Source organism: Macaca thibetana, chromosome 15 (assembly GCF_024542745.1).
Source record: "Macaca thibetana thibetana isolate TM-01 chromosome 15, ASM2454274v1, whole genome shotgun sequence".
NCBI lineage: Eukaryota > Metazoa > Chordata > Mammalia > Primates > Cercopithecidae > Macaca > Macaca thibetana.
This window is the reverse complement of record NC_065592.1, coordinates 110,045,612-110,069,414: the sequence shown is the minus strand read 5'-3', so window position 1 is coordinate 110,069,414 and position 23,803 is coordinate 110,045,612. Positions and strand designations below refer to the sequence as shown.

Sequence of the window (23,803 nt, the reverse complement as noted above, 5' to 3'; positions counted from 1 at the left end):
TGCAGTGAGTCACGTTTGTGCCACTGCACTCCAGCCTGGGTGACAGAGTAAGACCCTGTCTTGAAAAAAAATTATTCAAATTTGGAGGTTTCTACCCTGAAATCTCTTTTGTAAGAGCTATTTTCCCACTTTACCATGTGGCACGGTTCTCTGAAGAAGAAAATACATTTGAAGCTCTAAAGGAGTATTTCTTCTGAATGATTATCAATGATTTTATCTTTATTATTATTCTACTTCTAATGTGAAATATCTGGAAATAGAAAACTCAATTTTCCTGCCTTAGTTTAGCCATTTGGGGGTTGTGCAGTTGTTGAACCTGAATGCTTCTTGCCTCCATCGTTCAGATACTGGATTGTAGGTGACACTGAAAATGACTGATGGAAGGAACACATGTACCACAATCAGATACAACTGCTTCTTGGAAAAGATGTTTGCTTTTCCGTGGTATGTGGGTGTGTGTGCCCTTTAAAAATATTTTGATGAAAACAAAGACAGGGTCAAGACTTGTGTAAAGGTGTTCTTGCTAAGCTTCAATAAAGCAATGGGACTTAATATGTTTTTACTTCTAGATCTTCAGTATACCTAAGAAATAAACTTTTTAAATGGAAACCTTTATTCAAAGTTGATGTGTTTTCTTCATTTTCCTTGTATTTTTAACATTTTTCCCATTTCCCTGAAGAAAATGTGATTTAAAACCGAAGCATCGGCCAGGCGCGGTGGCTCACGCCTGTAATCCCAGCACTTTGGGAGGCCGAGACGGGCGGATCACGAGGTCAGGAGATCGAGACCATCCTGGCTAATGCGGTGAAACCCCATCTGTAGTAAAATACAAAAAACTAGCCGGGCGAGGTGGCGGGTGCCTGTTGTCCCAGCTACTCGGGAGGCTGAGGCAGGAGAATGGCGTGAACCCGGGAGGCGGAGCTTGCAGTGAGCCGAGATCGCGCCACTCACTCCAGCCTGGGCGACAGAGTGAGACTCCATCTCAAAACAAAACAAAACAAACCGAAGCATTCTCTTTAATAACCATTCTCTTTTTCATTAGAATCATTATAATAGTTGTGGAAGCAGCCAAGTGGTTTAGGAGGTCTGAGCTTAAGCTGATGACATCATTGAATTTGGGTTGAATGGAGGAAAATTCGGTTACATGTAGGAAATTTATTAGAAAAACTATAGCTATTTGGATTTTTGTTAAAGGTAAGAAAGCTAACTGGGAAAATACATTGTAAGATAAAGTAATATTAAAATTTAAACTTTTGTAAAGCACTGTGATTTTTTTGTTTGTCTGTTTTAGACAAGACTGGGATGAAGTTAGCAAAATACTAAAGAGAACTGCCTTTTTTCTGTTATATTTCTTGCTCAGCTATTGGGCCAGGGAGGATGTAGACTTTGGGAGTATTTTTAGTTTGGAGTATCAAAACCAGATGTTAAAACATGTTCTTCCTCCTCCCTCCCCCCACTGAATTAGTTTCATTATTTTATATCTCACTCTAAAGGAAAGTTTTAAAATTAAAAGAATGAGCAGAAGTTTTGGGAGAGATTTCAGGTCTACGAGGAACATTTTCACAATTAGTACCTTTTTTTTTTTTTTCTTATTTTCTTCAAGAAACCAATGCAAAATTTACGAGAACTAAAATGGAATACACATTAATTCTATGATACTGTATGACTGCAGAGTCGGAATCATGAGTGAAAATGCTTGGAAGGAAGGGTCACGTGTTAGCCGCTTTCTCCCTTTGCTGCCCAGGCTGTGCGTACCTCTATTTCCCAGAATCCCAGTTGAGTCACCACGGAAGAAAAGACGAGGATGGACTGTCTCAGTCTCAACAAGTAACCAACAGAACCAACCGAACAAGAAATAAGTAACAAAGCATCTACAGAAGATGACAAATCACGGTGCCCCACATCACCAAGAGCATCCTGTGTCCAAAAGAACGTGGATGGGGAAAGCCAAGAGACCTCGTACTGGTGAGAGCTGTGTGGTAACTAGCAGCGTGACTTCAGCCAAGTCACCTGACATCTCTTCATTTCCTCGTCTGTGAAACGAGAAGATTCCGTGAGAGCTTCTCCAGACTTTTTCCATGTACACAATCCTATACCCACAAGCACTTCCAGATGAGAAATACTGTCTTTGCCTTTACAAGCAGCTTGCCTGTTTTGCACCCGAAACATTTCTGGTGAAGAAGTGATGAATTTCTGACTCAAAGCCATTTGCAGCCTTGTCTGTTTTGACTTTACGTAAAATCTATCTTTCTGAGTCAAAGCAGCATTCCGCATGGACCTGCCGTGTATTCAGTATGATTGATGGATTCTGGTTTGGTAATTGTGCCAGGAAGTAGAAAAGTAGAATAGTAATGAGGAAGAGGTGCCTGTGTGTGTATAGGAGAGAAAGAGAGTGAGTCATTGCTAAAAACTTTTAGTAGTTCTTGCTGTCTGTGGCACAAGAAAGCAAGAGGGTTGCTCACCTATAATGGAGACTGTAATCTAGGTTTAATGAGAACATGGAGTTGTAAAAAAGATTAGTGTGGAAAGAACAGATGGAAAGGAATTGGAGGAGGCCTGAAGACCTTGTAACCCTTGGAAACTTATAAAAGATTCTGACCCCCTAAACTGTCGCATCTGTGGCCCACCCTCCAGAGATCAGGTCAGGGCCGCATCAAGCCACATATGGGGCCATCGTGGGCTCATTACCTCCAACCTACTTCTGGCAGCCTTCTCCCCAGTCACCTAACAGTGGTAACCAGGTCTCAGAAAAAAGGTGACCTGATGGACTGTAGTGGAACTTAAAACATTTTTAAAAGAAAAACACCCCCCTTTTTCTCCTGGCTGCGAAAAGACAAATGCGTGCAGTAGTCAACGGAAGAAAAGAAAATGTGTGATTTTAAGCAATCCCTTACAAGTTTGGTTGGATAGCTCCTCCTTCAGAAGACTAGCAAACACGTTAGTCTTAGCTGACCTCTTACCTTGAAAGGCAGAGTTAGTGTGTCTCGTCCTCATTGGACCTCTCTGCAAATGCACAAACATTTAGCCAGAAGCTGAAGTAATTGTTATTCTGACAAGTTCTTCCTCAATTTAGAAGTTCTTTGATGGCAGCAAGCTGTGGACCTGTATCTCACCCTGTCTACCCCTATTTTTCTCTCCTTTCTGATTTTCATTGTCCCGTTGTTCCCACGACTCCTGTGCTGTTAATCTGGGCTCCCCAAGGGGTCTTCCACACAGTTGGGTGTCCCAGGGCATGTGAGGTGAACCCTGGTGAGAGAGTTTTCCTTTGCGTGTTGGAAGGAATTACTCGACGTAGAAATAGTGACATTACAGGCGTTGGAGAATTTTAGGCTGCCTGCACGTCTATCCTATGTTGGAAGGAATTACTCGACGTAGAAATAGTGACGTTACAGGCGTTGGAGAATTTCAGGCTGCCTGCACGTCTGTCCTATGTTGGAAGGAATTACTCTATGTAGAAATAGTGACATTACAGGCGTTGGAGAATTTTAGGCTGCCTGCACGTCTGTCCTATGTTGGAAGGAATTACTTGACGTAGAAATAGTGACGTTACAGGCGTTGGAGAATTTCAGGCTGCCTGCACGTCTGTCCTATGTTGGAAGGAATTACTCGATGTAGAAATAGTGAAGTTACAGGCGTTGGAGAATTTCAGGCTGCTGCCTGCACGTCTGTCCTATGTTGGAAGGAATTACTCGACGTAGAAATACTGACGTTACAGGCGTTGGAGAATTTCAGGCTGCTGCCCGCACGTCTGTCCTATGTTGGAAGGAATTACTTGACGTAGAAATAGTGACGTTACAGGCGTTGGAGAATTTCAGGCTGCTGCCCGCACGTCTGTCCTATGTTGGAAGGAATTACTCGACATAGAAATAGTGACGTTACAGGCGTTGGAGAATTTCAGGCTGCTGCCTGCACGTCTGTCCTATGTTGGAAGGAATTACTCGACGTAGAAATACTGACGTTACAGGCGTTGGAGAATTTCAGGCTGCTGCCCGCACGTCTGTCCTATGTTGGAAGGAATTACTCGATGTAGAAATAGTGACATTACAGGCGTTGGAGAATTTTAGGCTGCCTGCACGTCTATCCTATGTTGGAAGGAATTACTCGACGTAGAAATACTGACGTTACAGGCGTTGGAGAATTTCAGGCTGCCTGCACGTCTGTCCTATGTTGGAAGGAATTACTCTATGTAGAAATAGTGACATTACAGGCGTTGGAGAATTTCAGGCTGCTGCCTGCACGTCTGTCCTATGTTGGAAGGAATTACTTGACGTAGAAATAGTGACGTTACAGGCGTTGGAGAATTTCAGGCTGCTGCCCGCAAGTCTGTCCTATGTTGGAAGGAATTACTCGATGTAGAAATAGTGACGTTACAGGCATTGGAGAATTTCAGGCTGCCTGCACGTCTGTCCTATGAGTATTTTAGTAGCATGGCCAAGGCGCAAGGCTGTGCATGTCAGACAAACACAGCTGCATTTATTTCTGTGTTTACACATTCATTTTTATAGACACACATAGATTTTCCTGCCTTCTATGGAGGGGAAGGCATGGATGGGTAAGCGGGGACTCTGCCCTCCATCTAGTTCTCATCTGAATGTGTGCGTGATAGGGGCCATCTTTAGTCTGGAGTCACTGTGTAGTGGGTATGATTTCATGACTCTGGGAAGGCCCCATGTTCACCCATCCTAAATTTGCTGGTAGATGACCAAGATTCCACCAGTAGAGCTTTATTCAGAGGATAAAACCTTCATACTTAAAATGTAGTTACCCAACTGTAGATTGATTTCAGGTTTGCACTGTGATGTCAGACATGCATAGGATGTCAGCTTGTAAAAGAGCAAAAAGCCATTGGTTATAAAGACTCTTAACTCCCTAGGGCTTGATTTGGGCATGTTGGGAAGGGAGGAGTGAGCCTGTGGCTGATAAAGAGAAAAAGGTCAAGAAAAGAATAGGCTGGGAGCACAAAGAGAATTCACATTTTCAAGGTCCTAAGACCTCCCTCTTATGTGATTGTTTTCCTGCTTATGAAAGGATTTCAATGAGAACGTGATCGAGTCTTGTATCAGACATGGGTATATCCATGGGGTGTGGGTTTTAGATTGCTAACTTGGTCTACATGTTGATCGAGTCTCGTATCAGACATGGGTATATTCATGGGGTGTGGGTTTTAGATTGCTAACTTGATCTACATGTTGAGAGTTATAGCTCTGGATACCAAGAGGAAGCTAGAAAAAAATGTTAGACTTTAGCAGAAAAGATAACCCAGCCATGGAAAGAGGAGGGTGGGAATAGAGAATTGTGAGGACACTGGGGAGGGGAGGTGAGAGCTTGCTGGGGGCCTGGCCAGGTAACTAAGCCCCCTGATGGGAGAGGTCAGGTGTGCAGATGCACAGTGGCAGAAGGAGCTTTCTAGAGCATGACAGAGGGATCAGGACAAAATTCTATAACAAAATGTCTAGAACTAGATCGCTAAAGAGGGCATAATACTGAACTGGGAAGGAAAGGATGGTGACAACATGGTGGATTTTAATCCAGTCAGTGGAAGCCCCCGCCCCCTCCCCCCCCACCGCATCAACTGACTCAAATATGCCTACAATATCTATGCTTCATTCTTCATCAAATCATCATTCTCACATTTTCTGAGGCAGGTCTGATTTCAGACATTTGAACCTATTCGTGGACACCACCCTGTTTGGGATTAGGTCAACATCCTTTCTGTGTCCATACAAGTGTCCTCTGTCGTGCTCATGTAAAGCCCTTTATAAGCAAATTAAACAGGTGCACACCCTCTGTCTTCCTCCCAAGACCCATCCTGATCTTTCTCTCTTGTTCAGCAGCTTTACCATCCATCTTATCACTTGAGCCAGAAACCTCCGAAAAGTCTGTGTTAACTCTGGCTGCCTAACAAATTACCCCCACACTTAGCAGTTTAAAAGAACAGACATTTATTACCTCTCACAGTTCCTGAGGCTCGGGAACCTAGGAGCAACTTAGCCAGTGTCTCTTGCTCAGGATATCTTACAAGGTTACCGTCCAGTTGTCGGCCGGGGCTGCGGGTGTCTCAGGGTGTGCCAGGAGCTGGAAACCCTCTTTCAGACTCACTCTCATGGCTGTTGCAGGCCTTGGTTCCTCACTGACTGTTGACCAAAGGTCTCTGTTTCTTACCATGTGGGTGCCTCCCTGGGCTACCTGGGTGACTTCATGACACTCCTGACCCAGAGTAAACGATGGGGGAGAGAGCGAGAAAAGAGAGTCTCAGATGAAAACCACAGATTTTAAAGTAGTCTCTGAAGTGACTTGCCATCACCTCTGCTGTTTCCTGTTGTCCTTTCCCTGCCCCGGGTCAGACCTTTGCATATCAGGCCTGCGTACTTGTAGGATAAGTGGACCGCGACTGCCGCTCGCTCTGCACAGGTCTGCTTGAGCACACAGACCTGGTACGGTGTGGAAGGATGTAAATGTTAGGAGGGAGGGGTTATTGGAGGCCAGCTCGGCAGCTGCTACTTCACAGAAGTCTTCCTTTCCTTCTCCCTCTTCTTCAGCATGTCACTTACTAAGTCCTGCGGTACTTCTAAGATGTGACCTCAGGCCGGGCGCGGTGGCTCAAGCCTGTAGTCCCAGCACTTCGGGAGGCCGAGACGGGCGGATCATGAGGTCAGGAGATCGAGACCATCCTGGCTGACACGGTGAAACCCCGTCTCTACTAAAAAATACAAAAAACTAGCCGGGCGAGGTGGCAGCGCCTGTGGTCCCAGCTACTCGGGAGGCTGAGGCAGGAGAATGGCGGGAACCCGGGATGTGGAGCTTGCAGTGAGCCGAGATCTGGCCACTGCACTCCAGCCTGGACAGAGCGAGACTCCGTCTCAAAAAAAAAAAAAAAAAAAAAAGATGTGACCTCATCTCAAATCCGATTGTTTCTTTGGGGAAGTGGTGTGGAGGCTGACGGAGGCAGCCTTGGGGGCCACATACTAAGGGCACAAGTGGAATGCATAATAATGTGCTAGCATGGCCTGCAAGCCAGCCTTATAGAGAAGAGACCAACATCTTGGCAAGCCAGTCTTTTGGGGAGGATTTCTTCCCTGTGCAGGCAGGGAAAGCCCCACGGCCAGCGTTACCCTCGGCAAGTGAGGTGCTCACTGAACAGAACAGACGATAGAAGCCACGACCTGCTCCCGCTTCAGCAGCCCAGCACCCGTTTTGCCTCAGAAGGTGAGGGGCTTCCCCGCAGTCACTGAGGAAGTTGGCAAGCCAGGCGGTACAACGGTGTTTCGCCTTTCTGGTCTTCCCCTGCCCCGTGTCAAACCTTCACGTTACCATGGCGTGTACACTTGTAGGATAAGCGTACAGCGACTGCCTGTTTGCGCTGAGATCCATTTTCTGCCCTTATTGTGATCTTCTCTAAGTGACAAGGACCTTCATTTCCTAGGCTCTCTTGTCTTCTGGCTTCCTAGGTTTGGCCCATGGGGGCCACTGGTGGAAGATCTGAAAGCAGGAGCTGGCCGGAGGTGACATAGTTCTCCTCCACCTGTTTTCCTTTGCAGCTCCAGTGCGGCTGAGTCTCCCGTGGTCCCAGCTCCCGCTGGACAGTCCCCAGTGTGACTCTGGCTTCTGCCAGGTGACTCCTGCCTCGTAACCCAGTAGCACCCAGCCCCACCAGTCTGAGGAGTCACAGCTGATTACTGCTGTGGCTAATCCCTGGATTGTCTTACTGTCCCCTGGTTGGTTTCTCCGCTCTTCTATCATTTAAACTCATTCCCAAAATTAAATTACCTGTTTGTTAAGACCTAGACTGGTTTCTGTTTTCCATACTAGACCCTGACTGATGGAGTCGAACCATCTTTCTGTGTTTTCTCGCATGTTGTGTGAACACAGTAAATGCTCAGTTATAATGATGTTAATGAAAAAGGAAAACCAGTTTATCCAAAAGAAGTAGTGCTTTGCTCTGTTCATTTACTTTATAAGTCAAGCTGACTAAAACTACATATTTGTCATAACTGAAAAACAGAAAGTAGAAACATTTGCCTGAGTTTTTTTCTGAGGAGTCAGTCTTGAACCTTTTACTCTGGTGTCAAGAGTAGACCCTTTGATCTTGAGAATCTTTTCCATCTTTATCAACCATGACTTTATCGTGGGACGAATCTGTCTTGGTTTGGGTGAGGCTGTGCTTTCTAATCGCAGCAGAACGAGCCCAATGCCGTGTTGCTGGTTTTGCACACGGTGACTTTGGTGACGATGCTGCACCCTTGGCTTTCCCATCACAAGCCTGGTTGTTGTGACCCGCAGTCCTGTTCATATGCCAGCCCCTGTTCTTGGCCTCCACACAAGGATTCCCACAAGGGTTCCGTTTGAGATGGTGGTTTCCAAGATTGGGGGTATCTGCTTGCTAGCCCTGGATTTGAGACCACCAGCTTGTTTTTCCAAGCATTAATATCTCAGTGATCTCCAAACATATTTTCTTTTCCAGAATGCTTTCCAAAAAGTTTGTAAGAATGTCTCTAAAACTTTTCTTTTGAAAGCACCAGGGCCTGAGGGGAGGGGGCAAGGGTAATATAAATTATAACTTGGCCGACTAGTATTTAAAACTTTATCCAAAAAATATTTTTCTCCTTAAAAAAACCACCTCTTTCTACATATTTAAGTAATTCATTTGAGAGAAATAACCACTCAGCTATTCACATAGCCAGCCCTTGGCAGCTTCGGTTCAAAATGCTCCAAAACCAGTCAACTACAAAGTTTCAGATGTTTTCTTTGAAAGCTCAACTTAACCTGCACTACCACGGTGGTGCAGAAAGTGACAACTCATTTTAAAGATTCTCCCCTTTCTCTCTCTGTCTCTCTTCTGCAGGCCGTGTGTTTACACCGTGGGGTCTCCCGTAAACAACAGGGCCCTTTTTCCGTGCCAGGAGCCGCCCGTTGCCATGTCAACATGGCAGGCTACAGTTCGAGCAGCTGCATCTTTTGTTGTTTTAATGAGTGGGGAAAATTCTGCCAAGCCGACGCAGCGTTGGGAAGGTACTGTACACGTGTTCTCTGCTTATGCATGTATTGCGCACATGCTGGACCCAGGAACCCAATAGGCAGTGTTTTTCTGAACTTTAAAGAGCCCCTTTATTAGTTGGGTTGGAAATGAACATACTGTAAACCATCCTGCCAGAGAAAACAAGCAGGGGATGGGGAGGGACGCTTAGGAGCCTGGGCATGGGATTCGGGGCGCTTCAGACTCGAGTTGTTGCTTCATAGATTATTTCAGCAGTGCTTTCACCTGGTGGTGTGTGGGCCGTAAGTCGGTGGTCTTGACTGAAGACTTTCTGGACAGGCAAGTGTATCGTGGAAACACCATTACAGTTGAGTTGTCTGTAGTTTGTTATGGTGTCTGCACATGGCTATTCATTATGTTAAGAGGTAGTGCTCTTGCTGGCTGGCCCGCTGGAGTTGTTCTAGTGAAGTATCTGTTCTACACATGGTTTGCCCGTGTGACTGTATGAAGTTCTGAACCAAAGGTGGATAAGAAAGACGGAAGGCATACTAATGCATCGTCAAGGTGGTGTTTATGAATTGCTTCTTATTGCAGCATTTAACTTTTTCAGTGGAGATCCTGAGCATGTCGATGCCAGGAAAAAATGTATTTGTTTATTTGAGAGACAGGGTCTCGCTCTGTTGCCCGGGCTGGAGTGCAGTGGCTTGATCACGGCTCACCGCAGCCTTGACCTGCCAGCCTCAATTGATCCTCCCACCTCATCCTCCCAAGTAGCTGGAACTACACGTGCATGCCACCACACCCAGCTAATTTTTGCACTTTTTTTGTAGACATGAGATTTTGCCATGTTGCCCAGGCTGGTCTTGAATGCCTAGGTTCAAGCGATCTGCCTGCTTCAGCCTCCCAAAGGTGTGAGCCACTGTGCCTGGCCAGGAAACATTTTTATAGTTATATTATTTCTTTATTTAAAATATGGCATCTCCTCCCACATGTTTATTATATAAATTTTATATAGAAAACTAAAAATAATAAATTTAAATAATTATATAGAAAATTATTGTTAAGATTTTGTTATATTTCCTTTCAGTATTTAAAATCTGTATGATTTGTACAGTTATCATCCTCAAATTGTGATAGCATATGATGGTATTTATTCTGCTTTTTTCACTTATAGTGTATCTTGAACATTTTTCAGGTCATTAAATATTTTAATATGATTTTAACATTGGCACAATATTTTTTATATGAATATATCAGAATTTAACATTTCTCTATTAAATATTTTGATTATTTCAGTTTCTTTTCCTATTATAAAGTTGCATTAAATTCCAGGGGAGACATTTTACATAAGATTAGAATTACGGAGTCAAAAGTTGGAATGTGTTTAAGGCTGTTGGTACATATCCCATAATGCTTTTCAGAAAGTCTGTGCCAATTTATACATTCATCTGTGGTTGTGAGTGTCCTGGTCACCTGGAACTTGGCTCATCTGAGAGGCAGCAGAAGTCTGTCTTTAATTTGGATTACTTTGATGATCAGTGAGTTCACATGTCCTTATATGTTTCTTAACTATTTTCATTTTCTGTTTATTTCCTTTGCCCATTTTTATACTGAAGACTTAGGTTTTTGTCAAGTTTGTCTTTTTTTTCAATTTTATTGGCTCTTTAAAAAATATTAATTTCTTATATTTGTGAAAAGCATTGTTCCCAGCTTTTGGTATATCTTTTAATTTTATATGATGTGTCTGTTTTTATGAAGTTAAATGTATTAGATTGCTCTAAGATTCATTTTGTTCTAATGTTTTTATAGTTAATTTTTATAACTCTTTAATCAGTCTGTAATTTATTATCATCAGGTTGTGAAATGAGGACTAAACATTGTCTTTTTTGTCCAAATAGAAAACCAGTTGCTTCAGGATCATTTATTGAATTTTTAAATTTTGTAATGTCTTTATCATAAGCTAGATTTACATATGTGCTGAAGTCACCGATGAATATTTACTTGTTTTAATTAATTAATTAATTTATTTTTTTTGAGACGGAGTCTCGCTCTGTTGCCAGGCTGAAGTGCAGTGGTGCGATCTCGGCTCACGGCAACCTCCGACTTCTGGGTTCAAGCGATTCTCCTGCCTCAGCCTCCCGAGTAGCTGGGACGACAGGCACCCACCACCACGCCTGGCTAGTTTTTGTATTTTTAATAGAGATGGGGTTTCACCATGTTAGCCAGGATGGTCTTGATCTCTTGACGTTGTGATCCGCCTGCCTCGGCCTCCCAAAGTGCTGGGATTACAGGCGTGAGCCACCGCACCCGGCCTTACTTGATTCTTAAAAACAACACATTTAGGCTGTCGCGGTGGCTCACGACTGTAATCCCAGCACTTTGGGAGGCCGAGGCGGGTGGATCATGCGGTCAGGAGATTGAGACCATCCTGGTTAACATGGTGAAACCCTATCTGTACTAAAAATACAAAAAACAAAAACAAACAAACAAAAACCAACACACACACACACACACACACACACACACACACACACAATTAGCCAGGCGTGGTGGCGGGCACCTGTAGTCCCAGCTACTCAGGAGGCTGAGGCGGGAGAATGGCGTGAACCTGGAGCTTGCAGTGAGCCGAGATCATGCCCCTGCACTCCAGCCTGGGTGACAGAGCGAGACTCCATCTCAAAAAAAAAAAAAAAAAAAAAAAAAAAAAAAAAAAAAAAAATTAAAATGTTAATTTTTAAAAATAAGTAACATTTACGTGGTTCATTTACAGAAGAACAAAGGACAAAGCATTATTTGCAATGAAGTGTTTTTCTTACCTCTATTTCCCAGACACCCAGTAACACTTCCCCAAGCAACCACGGTTACCAATTTCTCTTGAATAATATGTTTTTTCTCTTTTGTTGTACAAATTGTAGCATGCTAGACACATTTTTGCATTGTGCTTTCCCTTTTAGAATAAATTTATTTTATAGATATTTTGTAACAGAGCATAAAGAGCATCCTCATTATTTGTTTTTTACTATTGTTTATTTTTTGGAGACGGAGTTTCACTCTGTCGCCCATGCTGGAGTGCAGTGGCGTGATCTTGGCTCACTGCAACCTTTGCTTTCTGGGTTCAAGCAGTTCTCCTGCCTCAGCCTCCCGAGTAGCTGGGACTACAGGCGCACGCCACCGTGCCCAGCTAATGTTTTGTATTTTAGTAGAGACAGGGTTTTACTGTGTTGCCCAGGCTGGTCTCGAACTCCTGAGCTCAGGCAATCTGTCCGCCTTGGCCTCCCAAAGGGCTAAGATTGTGGGCATGAGCCATTGCACCCGGCCTTTCCTCATTATTTTTATGGCCATGAGTATCCTATAAATGGATGTTTTACAATTTAGTTAACCAATATCTCTGGACTTCGTATCAAATAAGGAATTGGATGGGTATTTACTCCATTATCCTTCTGCACCCGTATTCTCCAGTTTTACTTAATAAAACTTGGGATTTGGGACTCACATTTTCTCTATAACTTTTTGTATTATATGTCTTTTCTAGGAATTACTATTATTGTGTTATATTTTCATTCAGTTTTAAATGATTTCATAATAAATATTTAGACTTTCTTCATTCTTGAGCTCTTAAGTTGGCTGGGAAATAGCTTCAATTTTTTTTTTTTTTAGAAGACTGGATGAATGGTACATTTTCTGAGCCCTCCCATATTTAGATTGGCTTTTTGTTGTACTCACTTATGAACAATCCTTGGCTAGGTATAACATTCTTTTTTTATATATTTTTATTTGTAACAACCCTATTAACTGAAGTATAACATTCTTGAATCACTTTTTCCCCTCTTTAACAACTGTACATGTTACCATTATCATCTCTTATCTAGTATTTCTGAGGAGAAATAATTTTTTTTTTTTGAGATGGAGTCTCGCTCTGTCGCCCAGGCTGGAGTGCAGTGGCGCGATCTCAGCTCACTGCAACCTCCGCCTCCCAGGTTAAAGCGATTCTCTTGCCTCAGCCTCCCGAGTAGCTGGGACTACAGGCGCCCGCCACCACGCCTGGCTAATTTTGTGTTTTTAGTAGAGATGGGTTTTCACCATGTTAGCCATGATGGTGTCCGTCTCCAGACCTCGTGATCCGTCTGCCTTGGCCTCCCAAAGTGCTGGAATTACAGGTGTGAGCCACTGCGCCCGGCCCACATTTTTTTGTTTTTTGAAAGTTATCTGATTTTTCTGTCTACATGGTCTTAGAATTTTTTTTTTTTAATCTATGTACTTCAAAACTTTCTAGAATGAATCTAGATGTGGGTGCCTTTCTTTTTAATCAACTAATATAGTATGTATAACTTACTATATTAGGGTTCTCCAGAGAGACCAAATCAATAGGAGATAGATAGATAGATGGATAGATAGATAGATAGATAGATAGATAGATAGATAGACAGACAGATGATAAGGGGTTTATCAGGGGAATTGACTCATGTGATTATGAAGGATGAGAAGTTCCACAACAGGCTAGAGACCCTGGGCTGCTGGTAGCATGGCTCAGTCTAATTCCGAAAGTCTTAGAACTAGGTAAGCCTGTGGTGTAGTTCTCGGTCTAAAGCCAAAGGCCTGAGAACCCAGGGGGCCGCTAGTGTAAATTCTAGAGTCCCCAAGGCAAGAGAGCATGTACAGGAGGAGGAGAGTATGCCAGCTTTAGGAGAAAGAGAGGGCAAGTCCTTGTATCTCCTTTTTTGTTCTATGTGGGCCCTCATCTGATTAGGTGACCCCACCCACATTGAGGACAGATCATACCCACTTAGTCCACCAACTCTCAGGCCAATCTCTGAAATACCCGCACAGACACACCCAGAAGCCATGCTTTACCAGTTCCCTAGGTGTTCCTTAACCCCGTCAAGTTGACACCTAAAATTAATCACCACACATATACAATAAATGTGTACTTTTTTTACGTTAGACAGTATCACTCTATCCACCCACGCTGAAGTGCAGCGGTGCGATCTCAGCTCACTGCGACCACTGCTTCCCTGGTTCCAGCAGCGGTGCGATCTCAGCTCACCGCGACCACTGCCTCCCTGGTTCCAGCAATTCTCTTGCCTCAGCCTCCTGAGTAGCTGGGATTACAGGTGTGCACCACCACACCTGGCTAATTTTTTTGTATTTTTGTAGAGAGGGGGTTTCACTGTGTTGCCCAGGCTGGTCTTGAACGCACATGTGGGAAGCGAATGGAGCTAAAAGAAATCCACACATTTTATCCTGTCTGTTGGTACACACCAGACAGAAAGGCCATGAGAACTCTAGGAAAAAAAATGCAGAATAAAGGTAAAACAAGAAATTCTAAGGACTCAGAGGCAGAACAGCGTCAGAAATCAGTTTACGACAGAAACCCAAACAAGATTCGGAAACTGACATTGTCATTATGATACAAGAAGATATAACTTCTATGAAACAGCAGTACAAAGCCATGAGGCGATAACAGGCTGAAACATAAGTATAACAGATTGAGATTAAAAACCAACAGAGAAGGAAAATTTTTAAAAATGAATGATTGACAGAAAACTAATGTTAAAATAACATAATGTAAATCTCTGCTATTGAAATTAGGAAAGAACAAAAATGTCACTATGGAAAATCAGTGGCACGAAGTGTAAATAAAAATGAAAAGGCAAGCCACGTATACTTGTAATACATATATCTGGCAAAAGGCTTGTACCTAGAATTATATAATCTTTTTTTTTTTTTGTTTTTTTTTTTTGAGACAGTGTCTCATTCTGTTGCCTAGGCTGGAGTGCAGTGGTGTGATCTCAGCTCACTGCAACCTCTGCTTCCTGGGCTCAAGTGATTCTCTCACCGAGTAGCTGGGATTACAGGTGTGCACCACCACGCCTAGCTAATTTTTGTATTCTTAGTAGAGACAGGGTTTCACCATGTTGGCCAGGCTGGTCTTGAACTCCTGACCTTCAGTGATCCACCTGCCTCGGCCTCCCAAAGTGCTGGGATTACAGGTGTTAGCCATCGTGCCTGGCCTATAAAGTATTCTTATAACCTAATAATAAAACAATCAGAAACCCCTCATGAAAAAAAAATGAACAAATGACATGAACAGATGCTTTTCAAAAGAAGATATAAGAATGTGCAGTAAGTACATGAAAAGGTGCTCAGCACTGTCATCAGTGAAATGCAGATTAAAACCATAATGAGACAGTATTTTACACCCAGTTAGAGGGCTAAAATTCAAAGGACTGAAAATACCAAGTGTTGTTCCAAGGACGAGCCGCAGCTAGAACTCTCACACATTCTGGTGAGAATATGAAAGGAGGCAGCCACTTTGGAAACAGTTTGGCAGATACTTACAAACTTAAACATATATTTACATGATCTAGCAATTTTACTCTTAAGTATTTACCCAAGAGAAATGAAAACCTACATCCACAAAACGATTAATATGTGAGTGTTCACAGCACATTTTCCATAATGGCCAAAAACAGTCTGATTGTGCATGGATAAACAAATTGTCGTTATTCACACAATGGACCACTATTGATAAATCAAAAAAAAAAAAGAAATAGTGACACCTGAAACGATCTGGATGAATCTCACAAACATGATGCTGAGTAAAATAGAGTCACACTGCATGACTCTATTTGTATGAGTTGTGAGAAGTCGGACCAGTCTGTACTGAGGGAAACCAGATCAAGGTTGGCTGGAATGGGGTAGGAAGAAATGAGTGTGAGGGCACAGCGGAATTTCTGGGGTAATGGAAATGTTCATGGGGTGATGATTGTGTGAGTGTGTTTATCTGTGAAATCTCATTGAACAACACATTTAAGATGTACACATTTATGGCCAGGCATAGTGGTTCACACCTGTAATCCCAGCACTTTGAGAGGCTAGGGCGGGCGGATCACTTGAGGCCAGGAGTTCGAGACCATTCTGGGCAACATAGTGAAACCTTGTCTCTACAAAAATACAAAAAAAATAGCCATGTGTGGTGGTGCATGCTGGTAATCCCAGCTACTCAGGAGGCTGAGCAAGAGAATTGCTTGAACCAGGGAGGCAGAGGTTGCAGTGAGCTGAGATCGCACCACTGCACTTCAGCCTGGGATACTGTCTAAAAAAAAAAAAGTACACATTTATTGTGTATGTGTAGTGGTTAATTTTAGGTGTCGAGTTGACTGGATTAAACAGTTGGCAGATACATGCAGCTGCTTTATCTGGGCTCTAGTGTCCTGTTGGCGATTGTCAGTCAGGTTCTGCTAGAACACAGAGGCTGTTTTTCTGCCGTCTCTGTTTGGCTCCCTGACTTGCTGAATTGATTGAGTATATGAAACACTGCGATTTCGGATAGGCACTGCTAGGTGGCCTATAGCAGTGTGGTTGTGATAACTCCACCTCCCCAGATGCCACGTGGCTCTCCCCACCCTCCCCTCAGCACGCCTGCGTATTTTCTCATCCGTGGTTTGTGGCTCTCCCCACCCTCCCCTCAGCACGGTTTGTGGCTCTCCCCACCCTCCCCTCAGCACGCCTGTGTATTTTCTCATCCGTGGTTTGGCCCTGCAGTGAAGCCTTGTGTTTGACAGTGTTTCCCAAACGGGAGCATTCTTCTTCTTTTTAGAGGGAAAGGTCTCATGATTTACCACAGTTGACTTAAATTATTTATATTAGAATGACATTTCAAAAACTATAGATCTAAGACTAGATATGAACTCTGTGTTCTTACACCTCTTACACGTCCGTAAAGCCAAAATACAATTACAAACGAAATGCAGATCAAACTAGCAAATCAATAAAATTCAAATTCAAATTATAAAATTCAAATTACAAATTTGAATTTTATATTGATATATATAACTATAAATGAATGTACAGATTAATATTTTGCTGAGGTGAAACTGCCTCTCACCCTATGAATGTGGTGCTGACGGCCCCACGCAGTTTCTTTTGAGACTGAACACCTGTTCTACCCTGAGCCACACAATAATCCAGTTCTCCACCCCTTGTCTTTTATCTCCCTGTAAACTTTTGCTTACACAGCATGCTGTGATGTCGTTGGGACTTTACTCAGCCAAGAGCATCATCCTTACGTTCTTTTCTCATTATCTCTTGATAATTATCGCAGTCCCACACATCCCCATGCCATCATACACACTCGTGCAGATGGGAACTCTGAAGTCATTTGGCAGTACTCACATCTGGATGATTTTAGGGGTCAGCAAACCATGGCCTGCTGGCCAAATCTAGTCCACTGCCTGTTTTTGTAAATAAAGTTTTTTTGGATCATGGCCATTGTCTTTGACTGCCTTCATGTTACAATAGCAGACTTGAGTATTGGCAACAAGGTCCTGCAAAGCCTAAAATATTTATTACCTGGTCTTTTACAGAAAAAAGTTTTCTGACCTCTATCATATTCATCCGTCTGTCTGTTGTTGTGTATCTATTTGAAGGTTATCATCAAAAAATTGAGAATTAACTTTAAAATTTTTATGAAAAACTTTTATACCCACAGGAATATATCTGTGGACTTTTTTTTTTTTTTTCCGAATTCCATTTGAGGACAGAGTAACAAAATAGATGCTTATTGAGATTTGCTTATGTTCACACCACTTACACCTTATATGATATCACAGAACAATCTTTGCCAGTTCAAGCTGAGGGAGAATTAAGCTAGACAAGATAAAAGAACTCTATGCTTAATACTGCAGTTCCTCCCACAGACAGGGTTTATCGGAGGACAATCAGGAAATAGTACTAATAAAGCTGTTTGCCAGAACCAAAATGGCTGTTCTGAGGATGGAATAATGTCTGCAAATGTATCTGCACTCCTTAGAGAAAGGGGATGTGGATACAAGATGATGCTATTTCCTTTCCAAGTCATGTTTTCTCGATCGGCAGATTGGTCTCATAGGACCTCTACTCTGTTGTGCACAATGCCCTTTAAAACGATGAGCGTCTTTGAAAACATGACTGGCAAAGCACGACCCAGCAAGTCACAGTTTCCATCACAGTGACACACAGGCCTGATGAGCGCATTTCCCGGGCACCAGCTGATTTTCCAAAGATGCAAGGCACCTGGGAGCAGATCACAGCAACAGAAATGACAGCAGCCCTTGGGCAGGGAACAGAAATCAGAAGACAGACCTCTGGGTCCTTGCTTCATAAGGGAAATCATTTCTCCTAACTGTTTTTAAAATGAAGGGTAATGGTTTGGATGTAGGGTGATGACCATTGTAAGAATTCTATTAGCTGAGCAGTTGTTATTTTTTTTTTTTTTTTTTTTAAGAAGGCTGAGACAAGACCATAGATTTAGATTAACTTGCTTGGCTCCTTTATTATTCTCCTTTATTATTAAACTTCCTCAGCATAATGCGATTTGGGCAGACAGATGTTATCCTGTGACTTATTTTTGGCCTATATTCTCTACCAAAATACAGCTAAACTATTGAGCGCAGAGACCCAATGCCTAATACAGTACCTTGTGTAGAATAAGTGTCCAATATGTATTTGTGGAATAAATGTGTTCTTTATAATCAGGGAGAAGTAGTATGCTCATGGAAGAAACATTGGAAACTACTAGTGATAGAAACAAAATCGACTTCAGGGTCATTTCTTCTGGTTTTGCTGCTTAATTACAGTTTATGCCTTTTTTCCAGCCTCAACAAATTTTAAAAAGAATTGGTTTAGTACATTATTATTCTTTTCTAGTAATTTTTTTGTTTAGTTTTATTTATTTATTTATTTATTTATTTATTTATTTATTTATTAAGACGGAGTCTCGCTCTGTCGCCCAGGCTGGAGTGCAGTGGCACGATCTCGGCTCACTGCAAGCTCTGCCTCCTGGGTTCACACCATTCTCCTGCCTCAGCCTCCCGAGTAGCTGGGACTACAGGTGTCCGCCACCATGCCCGGCCAATTTTTTGTATTTTTAGTAGAGATAGGGTTTCACCATGTTAGCCAGAATGGTCTCCATCTCCTGACCTCATGATCCGCCCTCCTCGTCCTCCTAAAGTGCTGGGATTACAGGTGTGAAAGTTTTTTTTTATAGAGTCTAATTTAGTATATCCCTGCTGCCTAGAAAAATAAAATACTCTGAGGGCCGGGCGCGGTGGCTCACGCCTATAATCCCAGCACTTTGGGAGGCCGAGGCGGGCAGATCACGAGGTCAGGAGATCGAGACCATCCTGGCTAACACAGTGAAATGCCGTCTCTACTAAGAATATAAAAAAAAATTAGCCGGGCGTGGTGGCGGCGCCTGTAGTCCCAGCTACTTGGGAGGCTGAGGCAGGAGAATGGTGTGAACCCGGGAGGCAGAGCTTGCAGTGAGCAGAGATCGCGCCACTGCACTCCAGTCTGGGCAACAGCGTGAGGCTCTGTCTCAAATAATACAAACAGAAAAAAAGAAAAAGAAAATACTCTGCTTCTGTTTTTGGTGGGAGGCCTCGAGTAAATGAGGAAGACTGCCTAATGGAAGCTCTTTCCAGATGAAGGAGAAAAAGCATATGAACAAGTGAAAGATGTTAAAAACTACATGTGCCTTGCACAGGATCTGATTTCATTTTTCTGTGCAAAAGTAAGACGTAGACATTACTTCATTCTGGGCAAAATGCTACTCTCTGGCCTGCCCAATAGACTAGTTCTCTGACATTCTCTTTCTTTTGACATTGTGTGGGAAATTCCAGGAAAAAGCCGAGATCTGAGAGTCCAGACCCTCCTGTGTGCAACTGAAAGCCAACTTTTCCAAATGAGCAGTACTGTTTAGACTGCTCCCATAGTGTGCAACCAGGAACTACGTACGAGGAAATGGTAAATTAAGAGGCATTTAGGAATGGTTATGATTAAGTGTTTTTCTCACAAAGAAAGAATGCAAAGTAGAGAAAGCTCCTTGTTTCTAGAACTGGGGAAACTTTATTTCACGCCAAGACACAGACATGCCTGTTTTAAGCGTGAATGTGTTCATCTTTTCCCGTTAGAAAGCTGCCGGTGGGCCAGAACTTTCTAAATCTCTGTCAGTTAATTCTTTTGTTTTGTGATTTGTTGTTGACTAGTTCTTTCTTACCCTCCTGGCACTGCGCTTACCATACATGACATATGTGAAAGTCATCATGGTTTCTTTCGGACATTGATGATTCTGGCAGGCATGTGTATACCAGTTCTCGTTGCTGTCGATTTTTGTCTTGGACTTGACATTTGTGAATGTTCCGTATGAGCAAAGCACTAAAGTTTACCTGTGACCACCTGGAGCGGTATGATTTGGTGTCCGGTTAGCTGATCCAGCTTGAGGGGAGCGGGGTCACCCGCATCGAAGGTCATTAGAGTAGCTGGTGAGGCTTGAGTCACAAGCCTGGTGGGGCATGTTCCTTTAGGTATCGCATCAGCCAACCAGGAAAACCTGTCGAGGCGCTTGTGTTCAGCAGGTGGCGCTCTTTTACCGGGTTCACAAGAATGATCTGGAAGGTCGTTCCCTCCTGCCTGTCCCGTGCCTGAGGCGGTACCATGTTGCAGGGGAGGGAACCCGAAGCCTTGCTGGGTAGCATCAGTGCTTGCAAAGTGGTGGCCTGACCTGGCACATCGCCCTGGTTAGGCAATGCTGGTGCCCAGGGCGTCTTACTGTCTCGTTTGTTCTGGTGCCAGTTACAACCCTTGAGCAACTGCGGAGAAGAACTAACAAGAGACAGTCACGCTATGGGTATGCACGAGGGTGGCACTCACTTAGAAAACCAGAAGATGTAGACTCGGCATCTGCAACGTCCTGACGGAAAGCTCGAGTTTGCTGAAAGACCCAAGCAGTGGAGAAGGAGGCCAAGAGGGGAAGAGCAGCCAAATGGGGAGCGCTCTCTCCTTTTCGTGACCATATTCTATTTATTGTACAGATGTATGTATAGTATATATTTGAAATATATGCGGCATACGTTCTGTGTGGTATGTCTATATACACTTATAAGTGTACATGTTTCTGAATATACATATTCCTGTAAACATTGTTAGGCATCTTTAATTTGTGATGCAAAAGTGTTCCAAAGTAATCATAATGTATATAATAGTTTGGACAGGAATCGCTGAAATAAGGAATTGTGGTTAGAGAAAGAAACAATTTTGAGGTAGCAAAGTAGCAGGGGCTACTGAAGGATTGAGGAAAGAAAGATTATATGTGAAATAAAAGCACATATCAATTTGATATTTCCGAATGCTTCATGCTGTTTTTCTAACCTATAGTGGAGAGGTTGAAAAAGTAAAATGGACGGTTTTCATGGGAAGAATTTAAGTGCCTGTTTTAATTTTCAGTGAAAACAATAACTCTTTAATACAAGAAGTTCCATGTGATGCTTAACTTGGCAGAGTTATGATCTGCCTTTGCCTCTGCACAGGCAGAGTGGTTGTGTGTGTGGTTATAGTCGTGCTTTTAATTCTGTTGAGTAGGTTTATCCAAGACTCACCTAAGAATAGGACACTAAACTTTCATAAATTTCTTATTTAATTTGCTATTGGTAGGCATGACTGGTGTGTAAAAATGACTACCATATCTTGATTTTTCTTCTCTTAAAATTTTTTATGAAAAATGATGATCTCAGCTAAGTTTCTCACAGGTTTAGTATAAAAAGTTCTCTCTCCTCTCGTGAACTTTACTCCTTCGTGTTCTTCCTTTTCCCCTCTTTACTAAGAATTATTCTTCCTCCTGTGGAAGAGAGAATCTTCAAAACTATTCATAGGACAGTTTTTAGAATAGTCAATGAAAAAATAATTAAGATAACTGTTTTAACACTCTTTAGTTATGATACTTATTTTCAAAACTAAATTTTATTTATTTGTATATTTATTTTGGAGACGGAGTCTCACTCTGTCGCCCAGGCTGGAGAGCAGTGGCACAATCTTGGCCCACTGCAACCTCTGCCTCTTGGGTTCAAGTGATTCTCCTGCCTCAGCCTACTGAGTAGCTAGGATTACAGGTGCCCGCCACTACGCCTGGCAAATTGTTGTATATTTAGTAGAGACAGGGTTTCACTATGTTGGCCAGGCTGGTCTTGAACTCTGGACCTCAGGTGATCCTCTCGCCTTGGCCTCCCAAAGTGCTGGGATTACAGGCGTGAGTCACTGGCCCAAAGCTGTATTTTATTTTATTTATTTTTATTTTATTTTATTATTTATTTATTTATTTTATTTTATTTTTTTGAGATGGAGTTTCACTCTTGTTGCCCAGGCTGGAGTGCAATGGCACGATCTCGTCTTCTCGGGTTCAAGTGATTCTCCAGCCTCAGCCTCCTGAGTAACTGGGATTACAGGCATGTGCCACTATGCCCGGCTAATTTTGTAGTTTTAGTAGAGATGGAGTTTCTGCCATGTTGGCCAGGCTGCTCTGAAACTCCCGACCTCAGGTGATCCACCCGCCTCGGCCTCCCAAAGTGCTGGGATTATAGGCGTGAGCCACTGTGCCCGGCCCAAAAACTAAATGTTAAGCTACCTCTTGTGATTTGAAAATTGATCCATTTCAGGTTCTATTATAGCTACAAAAAGCACAGTCATCTAAGGAAAATTTCAGTCCTGTTGTGGAGATGAAAATGTCTATTTGGATCTTGTAACAACTGTTATTGTCAATACGTCATGTGATACGTGTATCTTACTAGTGAGACAACCGAAGTATGAGAGTTTTTCCCCCTACATGCAGTCCAATAGGAGAAAGTGATGTAGGGGCGTTCGAGAACTCTGGTCTCTTTCTGAGGAGGTCAGAAGGCCAGCGTTACAGAATCTGCCCAGAAAGAAGGGCAAGCTGTGCCTGAAGTTAAGGAGTGCTGTTCCCTCTGCTTCCCTTCCTACCACCCCTCTCTGTTAGTCTTGCTAATGAATCCCGGCCTGGCTGTGAAGTCATCCAGTGGCGTGAGGGGTTTCTGGCCTCTGCAGAGGAGAAACTCTGGGTTAATTCAAGTACAGCGTGTTCTCTTTGTTTTGCAGCTGGTGTAGCCAAGGGAGTCTAGTGCAAGTGGATTGAATCAAAAGGAAAATGAAGGCATTCACTGTCTGTTTCATCAAGGATGGCTCATTTGGAGTAAACACCATTGAAATAGTCTCCAAATGGCCATTCTATGTGAAGTCACACAGGATGCCCCTTCAGGCTGTCGTTCTCCTTTAAATGGATGGCTTTGTGTGTGCTGTGTTTAATGCCATTCAACCTTAAACCCCAGATGTGGGCCTCATCAGGTCATGGTTCTCAGTACACATGTGGCAACCATACCTTCAGCATTCTTTGCCTCTGCCTTCAGAAAATCAGCCTGAGCATCAAGGGCAGACAGCTGTAAAGCTGAGAGCTTGCAGATGAAGAACAACAACAGCAGATGGTGACAAGCAGCTAACGTTTCTTCAACACTTACTTTGTGCCAGTTATTATGCCTAGTGATCACTCTGTAGATTATCTAACTGAATCCTAACTTAATCCTCACAGCGAGATACTGTGATCATTCTCTTGTTACACATGAGGAAACCGATGCATTAGAGAAATCAAGTGATGTGCCCAGACTGGTAAGTGCAGAGCAGGGACTTGAACCCCAGCTGTCAGATTCCAGAGGTGGAACTCAGTGAATGGACATATCCAAAAGCAATACACTCTCATTAACTCTCTTGCAAGGTAGGCTTATTCGAAACAATAGACAATCCCGAAATTATTTATCTTTGTCTTGGGAATGCATGCTCTGCTTTCTGAGGCAATATTTCCACGTTATTCTTTGCAGTTTTGTAGGCTGATTGGAAGATAAGGTTAGGTGCTGTTCCCTGTGGAGCGGGCAGTCTTCACGTACAATTGGGCTCATTGGAATAATCCAGCAACAGACAACTCAAAAGAGACTTTTCTACCAAATGAGG

At 43.0% G+C, this 23,803-nt stretch overlaps 1 protein-coding gene across 1 annotated transcript in view; it reads left to right on the top strand.

The window, feature by feature from the left end:
* AOPEP (aminopeptidase O (putative)) overlaps positions 1-23,803 on the top strand; it is a 366,175-nt gene that overhangs the window by 34,501 nt on the left and 307,871 nt on the right. Inside the window, exon 3 of the mRNA XM_050760723.1 lies at positions 8,843-9,009. Within this exon, the coding sequence (XP_050616680.1) occupies positions 8,843-9,009 (167 nt within the window). The remainder of the gene's footprint in view (positions 1-8,842; positions 9,010-23,803) is intronic.